General features: G+C 41.9%; 1 protein-coding gene across 1 annotated transcript in view; it reads right to left on the bottom strand.

The window, feature by feature from the left end:
• Positions 1-9,138, bottom strand: part of GABRR2 (gamma-aminobutyric acid (GABA) A receptor, rho 2) — a 27,333-nt gene extending 18,195 nt beyond the window's left edge. Inside the window, exons 1-2 of the mRNA XM_010000506.1 lie at positions 8,951-9,138; positions 2,714-2,820 (exon numbers count right to left, since the gene is read on the bottom strand). Coding sequence (XP_009998808.1) covers positions 2,714-2,820; positions 8,951-9,138 — 295 coding nt within the window. The remainder of the gene's footprint in view (positions 1-2,713; positions 2,821-8,950) is intronic.
• Between the last annotated feature and the right edge of the window lie 2,228 nt (positions 9,139-11,366).

Here is an 11,366-nt window from a genome sequence, read left to right as displayed (position 1 = left end):
AGCAGGACCAATATGACCAGAAAGCAAACCCTGAACTGTTAAAAAACTTCGTAAAGTCACGGATTTCCACTTATAACACAGATATGAATCTGCCAATAAACGATCCCCTTGCATCTCAGATGCAGCACAGTAGCAGCTTCAGAGCAAGATCAAGACACTTGCACAGTCCTTGAAAAATTTGATTATATAAAAGTTGGAAGTAGAAAAGAGTTTTTCATTCTGAGAGGGATATTTATACTTGCATGTTGAGAGAGGACTTAAGTGACCTGAAGCACAAGGCTCCCAAGGCTGATGGGACAACTTCTACTGATCTCTTTCTATGACCATATGACCTGCCTTTTGGATGAGGGGAAGGCTATGGACGTTGTCTACCTAGACTTTGGGAAGGCCTTGGACACCATCTCCCACAGCATTCTCCTGGAGAAGCTGGTAAATCATGACATAGACAAGTGAACTCTTCACTGGGTAAAAAACTGGCTGGATGGCTAAGTCCAGAATTGTGGTAAATGGGGTTAAATCCAGTTGCAGCTGATCACCAGTGGTGTCTCTCAAGGCTCGGTTTTGCAGCCAGTCTTGTTCAGCATCTTTATCAATGATCTTTATCAATCTGGATGAGGGGATTGAGTGCACCCTCCATAAGTTTGCAGACAACAACAAAAGGGGTGGGAGTGTCAATGTGCTAGAGGGTAGGAAGCCTCTGCAGAGGGAGCTGGACAGGCTGGATTGAAGGGCCAGGGCCAATTGTATGAGGCTCAATAAGGGCAAGTGTTGGGTTCTGCATGAATGAACATGAGCCAGCAGTGTGCCCAGGTGGCCAAGAAGGCCAACAGCATCCTGGTTTGTATCAGGAATAGTGTGATCAGCAGGAGCAGGGAAGTTGTGCCCCTGCACTCAGCACTGCTGAGGCTGCACCTTGAGCACTGTGTTCAGTTCTGGGCCCCTCACTACAGGGACATTGAGGTGCTGGGGTATGTCCAGAGAAGATCCATCAAGCTGGTGAAGGGTCTGAAGAACAAGTCACACAAAGAGCAGCTGAGGGAACTGAGGATGTTCAGTTTGGAGAAGAGGCTGAGGGGAGTCCTCATTGCCCTCTACAACTACCTGAAAGGAGGTTGCAGGGAGGTGGGCGTTGACCTCTTCTCCCAAGTAAATAACAACTGGACCAGAAGAAACAGCCTGAAGTTGTGGCTGGGGAAGTTTAGATTGGATATTAGGAAGAATTTCTATACTGAAAGTGTGGAACAGCCTGCCCAGGGAGGTGGTGGAGTCACCATACTTGGAGGTATTCAAGAAACATGTAGATGTGGCACTTCAGGGCACGCTCTAGTGGCTGAGGTGGGTTTTTTGATGGGTGTTTTTTGCTGGGGTGTGTGTGGTTGTTTGTGTTTGTCCGGGCTTTTTGTGTGTTGATGGTTGGACTTGGTGATCTCAGAGGTCCTTTCCAACCATGAAGATTCTCTGATTCTGTGACACAAAAATGGTTTTTATTTTTTATCACTGCATTAGGCTTTAGAAGAATGTGCTACCATGAAAATGCCTGGAGTCAGTTTGCCACTCCAGCTCTGAGATTAAAACTTTGTGACATCTCTTTAATTTTTCTCTTTAGCTGTGATTTCAAAGGCTCATTGTGTTTCTCTAAGACAATCTTTCTGTTGCCTCCTCTATTTTTGAAGGACTAAGGCAAACCTAGGCCCTGAGATAAAAATATCTACATGGCAAACAAGCAGGTTTGAGACTTCTTTGCTGCCAGGTATTTTGTGCACGTCATCCCATGTCTGGAGGTTGCAAAAGACTCCTCAGCGTCTCTGCGTGTGTGTGCGTGCATATATATATATATATATAATTATTTTTTTTTAATTATTTTTTTTTTATGAATATATACATGTTTGGGACCTCCTAGGTGCAGACAGCTCCCAGGCAGCCACCACCAGGATACATTCATCAGCTGCCCCATGACTGCATAGAGCTTTGTTCCTCTGCCTCTCACTGACAGCTGGTCATTGAGGGAGAAGCAAGATTTATTCCAGCCTTCACTAGTAACCCTGAGTGAACCACCTATGCTTCATTCTCCCCACCATTCATCCATCCTGACAAAATACTGCCCAGAAAGGGCAGTGAGGACCAGCTGATGCTGAGCTAGTAGGCTATGAAGAAATATAATAAAAGTGCAGCATTAGGCTGTTTCTCAGCAATGAAGATACAGCTATTTTAGGTATCAGCTAAAGCTGCTTATTCACAGGCTCCCTGTAAAATACGAGATGTCATAGATGAAACGCTTAAAATGGATGTTTAAGGACGGCAACAAACCAAACATTTACATAATCTTTCAATATTAATATCTGTAAATAATATCTGAACATCTGCTAGTTAGAACAAGGTCACTGACATGGAGATAACTCCCTAAGGGTCAAAACAAATGCAGTCCGTGTTAGCTTATGGACTAACTTCAGTGACAGGAAACAGCATAGGAGCCGTTCAGAGCACAGAGGGCTGTGAGGGGAGGACGAGGCCTCTGTAAATTGCCTTGAATATTTCCTGAGACCACTCAACTCGTTTCCCTTCACACTGGTGCATCTGGCAAGGGGAAGAGGTTTGTTTTGTTGTGTTTGGTTTGTTGGTTTGTTTGTTTGTTTATTAAATAGATGGTTAATTAGGAAATTAGACAAACTTTAATTAGACTAGCATGAAATGAACAGAACCATTTTATTCTCACCTCCAAAAGCCGGTCGCATGCTGAAGTCATGGTCGTTGACTCTAAGAAGCTGCTCCGTCTTTCCTCTCCAAGTTTTGGTCACATCGTGATTCCTTCTGTAGGAGAGGCTGCAAAAGACAGCAACAGCCTGGGTCTGAGGCCCCTGTGCCCGACCTGCAGCTGGGGCTGGCACCTCCCTGCCCCACTTCAGGCCTCAGGAGCTGCCACAGCCCTATGGGCGCAGCCCCGGGGGAGGAAGCGGGGCCCGGATGGCAGCGCCAGCACGGCTGGGCAGCACGGCCTGGGCAGCAGCCCCACGTGGCCCTGCTCAGCCTGGGCAGCCCCACATGGCCCTGCTCAGCCTGGGCAGCCCCACATGGCCCTGCTCAGCCTGGGCAGCCCCACATGGCCCCGCACAGCCTGGGCAGCCCCACATGGCCCTGCACGGCCCTGGCTCCAGCCTGGGCCCGTCTCTGTGCGGCTCCAAGATGGACATGGATGGTGCTCTCTGTGTCCCGGACACCACAGCCCCCGGGAGGCACGAGGTGGAGGGAACGTTGTCGACAGAGGAGCCAGGATGCACCAACCATGACCCAGCGAGAAGCAGCAGAAGCAGCTGGCTCTGCCCCACACATCACCCAGCCAGGACTTGGCTGGGTATCAGGGTGCCAGGATCACGCAAAAGCTCTTTCTGACAGTGGTCACGCAATGTCACACGCTGCTCTGAGACACCCTGCCCCACAAACACCAGCCCTTCGTGTGGGCTCGCTTTGCCTTGTGGCTTTGCACAGTGACAAAATCACCCATTTCCCTCCACAGCAGCAGGAAAAGTGGGGGTTTATCCAAAGAAGTGAACAAGATCTGCAATCCTTCTGAATATTAAGTGAGAAAAAATTCTAACCTTTTATTTGAGAGATTATATGATAACAGTAGAACAAGTATGACAACAGGCCTCCAAGAAAAGTGCAAGAAAGTAACTAAAATAATGTAATGGGATAACTGAACAGCAGACAGACACATACTGCATGCAATCTGGAAGTAAATCCACATCAGCATCCCTAGCTGTTCCCCAGTGGTGCAGGAAAGAGGACTTGGAGCATAAAGGTTCCTTAATTCCTTTGCTCTGGGCATAAGATCTGACAAAGTTATAAATATTACTGCATTTTAGCCATTTGACAGTAACTTACTAAAATGAATAATAGTAATTAGAAATAATTTTATACAAAAGTTTTCACAGAACCATAGCATCATTTGGGTTGGAAAGGACCTTAAATATCACCTAGTTCAAATCCCCGTGCCACGGGCAGGGACACCTCCCACTAGAGTTCAGATTAGTTTCCCAGCATGGGAGAAATATTACTGACAGGAAAAAACAAAAAAATGTGGAGGCAAAATAAAGGGACTACTACAGAGAGAAAAATTAGAGTGAATTAGGTTTTAAATCTTGGTCAACAATTCAGAGTTTACAATACCATTACCACACACATCAGTGTGGCTGTGGAGAGACCCTCGATGTGCTTTAGGGTCATTAAAATACAAAGCATGATGAATATGAGCAAAGGGTGCATCAGTCACAAATCAAAAGAAAAGTTTCCCAACAAAACATTAAATTCAGAAAAGAAACAATAAACCCAAAGAGGCATTGACAGAGACTGCTAACACTGATAACCCCTTTACTTTAATAAGGAGGTCAAAAAGAAGCAACAGAGTTTAAAAAATTAGACTGAATGGATGTCCTGAAGGAATAAAAGCCCTTTAAACTAAAATCCCATGTGCTCCAGAGCACATACTAAATAGGGAAATTTGGATCCGACTCACCTCACTTTACGCTCCTGTTCAAATTGAGATGTCAGAGCATCTCTCTCCCTGCTGCCTGTACAAAAGAGCCAGCTGGAGCAAACATGCTCCCACTAACACGGCTGCATTAGCAGTTACCTAAAAGCAGGGGGATGAAACCAAGCACAGCCATTCATGGGAATGGTCGGAGGCAAAAGTTTAGCTTTTAGCTGCTTTGCTGCAGGGGTAGGCTTGTTTCTTTGCAAAGATAAGGGCTGCTACCAAAGCTCTCCACTTCGCAGTCTGCAGCACTGCCCCTGTGCCTGAACAGTTGCAAGTGGAGAATGATGATCTTCCTGTGTCTGCCTGACCATCAGTGAAAGGCCAAAGTAGCAGTGAATGTTAAATCAAATCTCTCTACTCAAAGAATGAGGGGGGGGGAAAAAGCAAACTAAAAATCCAGTAAAACTTTGGATTGCATGCTGCTGGAGGAAAGAGCATGGAAAACAGCTGGTAGTACAATGCCACCTCGTACACTGATGGCACAGCCTCATTGAAATGCCAAGCTCTCTTTTAAAACTGTCAAACAGCCCTTAGCACACAGGAAAGTTGCTAAGAATAAGTCTGTGGTTGCCGAGGGTTCAGAGGGCTGGCTGGGGACACCAACACTGCCTTAGGAAGAAAACAGAGGTTTTCAGGAACTTCCTGAGCCAGGAGCTGGATTTAATAGCCAGCATTTAATCATCAGTTCATGCCAAATCCCTCTGCTACATGACTGATGATTCAGAATTTACAGTCAGAGGTCTGTCATTTAATTTTTAATCAATTTAATCCATTTACAAAGATTTTGTATAAAGCTATTTTTAATGACAGGCAAGCCTCGCAGCCTTTGAAAGGTATAACTACTCTTTAATCCAAAGGCAAACCTGGGTTTGTTTTAAAAAGCTCCATTCTTTATAACACTAAGTGACATCAGATATGCTAGTGTCTTCTGACCCTCTCTGGCAGTTATCCCCTGCCACTCCACCACTGTTTGGGATAGGAAGCATCTCCTTATCTGCAGCCACGTTGAATGCAGCCACCAGTGCCTTTGCAGAGCTGAAGGATGTGTCGAACCCTCCTGCTTGTTGGGCACCTTTACTGACAACCTGATCATGGGTACCTCATGAATCCTCCCTGATGGTCTTTAGCACTTCTGATTATAGATTTGTCAATTTCCTTCAGCTTTACATACTCTCTGCAGTTAACCACTATTCATTTAAAGCCATGCATTTCTTCTTGGGACATGTTTTTCATATGTAACTTTATTGCTGTTTACACTTCACTAATGTGGGATGAGTTTGATCAAACTGTCTTTTGTGAGGATATTAAGTTTCTGTAAAGGCTTCTCCATTATTGCCCTAAACTGTTTCTATTTTCCTTTCCAGCTACTTTTTGTTAGAATTGTGGCTGACACTCTAGAGGGCTGTGCTGCCATCCAGTGTGACCTGGACAGGCTGGAGAGCTGGGCTGAGAGAAAACTAATGAGGTTCAACGAGGGCAAGTGTAGGGTCCTGCACTTGGGGAGGAAGAACCCCAAGCACCAATATAGGTTAGGGGTGGACCTGCTGGAAAGCAGTTCTGAGGAGAAGGATCTGGGAGTCCTGGTAGATATTAAATTACCCATCAGCTAGGAATGTGCCCTTGTTGCCAAGAAGGCCAATGGAATCCTGGGGTGCATAAGGAAGAGTGTGGCCAGTAGGTCAAAAGAGGTCATTCTCCCCCTCTCCTCTGCCCTGGTGAGGCCACATCTGGAACATTCTGTCCAGTTCTGGGCTCCCCAGTTCAAGAGAGACAGGGAACTACTAGAGAGAGTCCAGCCAAGGGCAACAAAGATGACTGGGGAATTGGAGCATCTCCCTTATGAGGAGCGGCTGAGAGAGCTGGGACTCTGTAGCCTGGAGAAGAGAGGGCTGAGAGGAGACCTTATTAATTCCTATAAGTATCTAAAGGGTGGGTGCAGGAAGGATGGAGCCAGACTCTTTCAGTAGTTCCCAGTGACAGGATGAGAGGCAACGGGCACAAGCTGGAACATGGGAAGCTCCATTTGAATAAGAGGAAAATTTTCTTTACAGTGAGGTTGACAGAGCACTGGGACAGGCTGCCCAGGGGGGTTGTGGAGTCTCCTTCTCTGGAAGTATTCCATCCACATGGATGCAGTCCTGAGCAATATGCTCTAGGGGATCCTGCCTTAGTAGAGGAGTTGGACTGGATGACCTCTAGAGGTCCCTTCCAACTCCAGCAATTCTGTGACCTCCACCACCCTAACATGGCTTTAGCATTTTCCTTTCCCATGAAGGCTCAACTTCTCAGCTCACACTTGGCAGACGGTTGTCTTGGCACCTGCAGGACCAGCTACCCCAAACCCTCAGAGCTCTGTGGGCAAGGACCTCCATACAACAAATCTCTATGACCATTCAAACAATGAACTACAGAGCTGAAGATGTTCTGTACTTACACAACCCAAGCAAACTTCTTGAAATCAATATAAAGATCTTTAGATCAGGTTTATCTATCACCTTAAAGGACACAAAATATCAGCCTTCTAAAAGGTATATTCCCAAAGAAATAAGTTTTCTTGGTTAATATGTTTACTGTGAACTTACTGCATTTCTTATGGTAAGTCAGCAGGAGAAATACTAAGCAGAAACATGATGGAGTTACTAAAATGGACACTGTTTTCAACTGTCTTACAGGATTAGAAAACCAGCATAGGAACGTCTGATTTGTTTCTATTAGAACAGTCCTCTACTCGTTGCTGGTTCAAACAACTGTATTTTCTATGGAACTGCAAATTTAAGATATATGTGTCATTGTTTCATACATCTATTTTTTTTTTAATTCTCTGTATTTAATATGTCTTTTACATTTAATAGCCTCTAATACCTACTTTTACATACTTTTAAATAGTACACTGTTTGCATAGGACATGTAAAAATACATGTATAAAAGACATACAGTTCTTCAGCTTCTATGTGGCTGGAAAACTGTTCATTAAAATCAGCATTTCACAGGAAACCAAACAGTATCAGTCATTCTTTATGCTGATCTATATAAATAATTTTAGCAGTGATTTGATTTCCACTCTATCACAACTTGACAAAAAAACCCCATCACTGTAAAAAATGTAAAATTGCAACGTTTAATTAAACATGTAATCTTGCAATGTTTAAATAAAATACAAACCATTCAGCCAACTTCCTAACACAGAGAACGGCAACACTTTCAGATAAAGTCACATTTAAAAGAAATACACTGTTTTGTTACTTCAAAGTAGATAATGTGGATGGTTTGTACATGTGGATGGTTTGCAAGAAAATGCTACTGTTGAATCCCCCATATTTTCCCAGAAACAGAAAAAATCTTTAGAGTTAAATGAAGATTTTGTGGAAATCAGTGGCAAAACTTCAGTTAGGTTTAGGATTTCAGGATCAGCCCCCAGCTGTTTCAGCTTTATAACCTTTGTCACTAAAAGCAGATGCTACTGCATTTTTTCAATAAGTAGTGTAAATATGAGAGCATATTAGTTTTCTTTTATTTCAATTATGTCACAACAACATTCAAGACAACACTCCCTGTAAAAAGTGTTGAGTGTCATACCAAAAAAACACAACAAAATAAATGAAAAGATGGTTTACAGCCACAGTGAAACCATTTAATAAGATGGATTAACCCCATTTTATTTTTGAGCCCTTCAAACAATGAACAGTCTTGTAAGATATAATTGCCACTGGATGACATAACTACAAAAAAGGATAACATACTTTGGACTGTCTGACAGGTTTGGAAGATTATCTTTCCTAATGTAAACCTCTGGTCAAATCTCAGCAACAGTAAATCTAATAAACTTTACTAAGACCTTTAACTCTTCCTTGTGCCTTTGTTTGCCTTTAAAATACCTTTTTAACATTTCCATGTATTTCTTCAAAATATATTGTTAATTTTACAATCCCTGGGTAACTCCCAGGGATTTATTTGTTTTTAATTTAGGATCACACATACTAACTGATATCCCCACCTCAAACTGTTAGAGAACAACATGCAGTTTTGAGTGAACAGAAGTAGCACAGACAGCCCAGCAAACTAAGTAAATAACCTGCTCTTGAAACAGTACTGAAACAATGTGCAGATCTGAATATTAATTGAAACTTCTCTGAATTGTCTCAGCAATTCACACAGGGCTGAGAATATTTTTACCACAATCCACACTGAAGTGAGAAATTCTGCAAAACCTGCCTCATCAAGAGTTAATTAACATTAGCATTCAATGTGTCCATTTGCAGTTAAAACTGATTATACTACCAGAGACTATTATAAAAACATTAGCTATAAAGCTGTTTGCACAGACAATATACACAGACACTAACAGGGCAGATTTTTATGTCCATGTAGTGATGAATCTGTAACACTCCAAGGAAGGAAATATGTTTTAATTACCCTTACCTTGCCTTCTGCACCTCCAGCTGGCTTGTCCACCTCCTCCTCCTGTGTTTTCTGCTTTCCACAAAAAGAACTAAACACAAGATTAACAAAAGGAGTTTTGCAAAACAAGGCATCTTGCTGCGAACAGGAGCTGGGCACGCTGCACTCCAGTGACCTCCTGCAGTACAAGTGCCCCAGGCTTTCAACATTGAATCAGATTTGATTCCGGCGCCGTGTGTTCATCAGCGATCGGTGGCAGAAACACTGCTTCCCCACTGTGATGTTTTCCACAGGCTTTCAGAGGCTCCTTGCTCCAAGCTCTCCCCTCATGACTGCTTAATGATTGGCCATTACTCATGAAGTTTGCCTCACCAAACATTTCCACTGGGTCCTAGAGGATATTTCCTAAAGCCATTATATAAAACGCCACAATTCTGCACGCCGGCTTTTTGCTCAATCCCCTAATCTCAGGACAGTGCTTTCCTTCTGCCAGACTGTAAAACCAGGCTGAACCTTTTCATTCGGCTTTCCAGATTTTCTGTTCCCCCTCAGGGCATCTATTTCAGCTGGAAACTGCCTGTGCTACTTTTCAGATATGTGTATTATCATAAAATGTATATATTTTGATGGGTTTATAGCACTTGAGATTTTATGTTCCAATTTAAGTCTGGCTCCTTATGCTGTTGAAGATAAAAAATGAGAGATTTCCTCTGAAAAATATGATTTTATTTACTGTTAAATTTTAAAGGAAAATTAAAACACAGTAACCCCCAAAGTATCATTAAATACAACAGACTCCAAGCAAGTCACTATCAATATTTATTTTTTCAAATAGGTATTTGCACAACCAGGGAATTTAACTTTTGTAAGTTTGAAATAAAAATGAAAAGCTACAAAGCAGCCATTCTTCCATCACAAGGAAGAGGCTGTTTTTAGAAAAAACTCCAAGCTTGTCTTCTCACAACCCCTTCAAAGGGCAACATACACTGCCCTTGTGCAGCAGACTTGGCTACTTTGATAATGACCAGGGTGTGGTAAAGGTACAAGAGTGAGTTTGCTTGGCACAGCAGGGAGGCTCTAGAAAAAGAAAACCCTGTTCAGAGCAAAGATTCCAGAGGAGCAGATGGGTCAAAACCCAGCAAAAGTGCCTTTTGGGTCAGACTTCTTCTAGAAATCTCTTCTGTTGAGCCCAGGTCTGCAACACTTGAATATAAGTATTCCAGCAACACATCAACTAGGAAACACAGTGCTTTTCTTTTAGAGGCTACAGGATTTAGAGAGGGTTTTTGGTTGGTTGGTTTTGGTGTGGGTTTCTGAGGTTTTGTGGTTTGTTTTTATTAAAACTTCTAATGGAATAAATATATGAATTAAGCAAAAACACATCAATTAATATACTGACATCAAACTGTTCTGCAGCAGAACATGCAAGGATCTGCTGACCTGGCTGAAGAAACCACATGCTTTTGTCCAAACTTGAGAACTATTTTTTGGCCTTTCTTCCACTGTGCCTGCAAACAACATATTCAACAACCCATAAGTGCTAAAAAAGAACTCCGTCTGGGTTTTTTTTTTCAAATTTCCACATCCCCCTCAGACACTCAGTTGGCTTTCCTAATTTTAGAAGCTATTCTAGTGTTTCAAAACACAAATGCATTCTTTATTTAACAAAATTTAGGAAAGCTGTAGGTAGCTTGATAAATACTTGCTGAGAAACAGGATGAGAGTTTCACTTAAGTCAGTGCTACCACATCTGACAGCACAGAATAAAGTTAGATAAATTTGAAATAAATGTGCTAGAATAATTTAAATCTGAATAATAACACAAGAGAAAAATTATTCAACTGATTGCTCTTTTCTACTTCACTGTAATGCTTAAACACCCAAGATAAAATCTCTCAAAATCCTAACAATTGTAGGTCTATTGCTTGCATATGTGATTTCACAGCATTCATTAATGACCAACTATATATTTTTAAAATAAACTAATAATGCAGAAAACCTCTGGGTCGAGCATTGATTTTAGGTTCTAAAAAACTGGAAACAAAACCCAAAACCCAACAAATAAAAGGCCATGTTAAACTTGAAACATAACCTAAGACTAGCTTGAAATTCTTTATTACTGCCAAGGTTTTAATAAATATTTCTCTTAAGCATGTTCATATATATAAGAGTTTAAGTATAATAAGGTTTACATTTTCTTTAGTAAATAAAACCACTTATGAAACATTCATTTTAACACATTATGTGTATTTCTGGTATAATTAAAAGACAATAGCTCTGGGTAAATAATTATATTACATATTTATAACTATTGCAAGAATAGACATGTTTTATATAACCTTCAAATTAAAAAAACAACAAAAACACAAACAAAAACAAGATACACAATTGAAAGTATGAGAAGATGACATTCAAATCTTGCAAAAGATTATCCAAT

Source organism: Chaetura pelagica, unplaced genomic scaffold (assembly GCF_000747805.2).
Source record: "Chaetura pelagica isolate M959 unplaced genomic scaffold, ChaPel_1.0 scaffold174, whole genome shotgun sequence".
Classification (NCBI taxonomy): domain Eukaryota; kingdom Metazoa; phylum Chordata; class Aves; order Apodiformes; family Apodidae; genus Chaetura; species Chaetura pelagica.
Note: the sequence above shows the minus strand (reverse complement) of the source record. Positions and strands in the feature narration are given on the sequence as shown.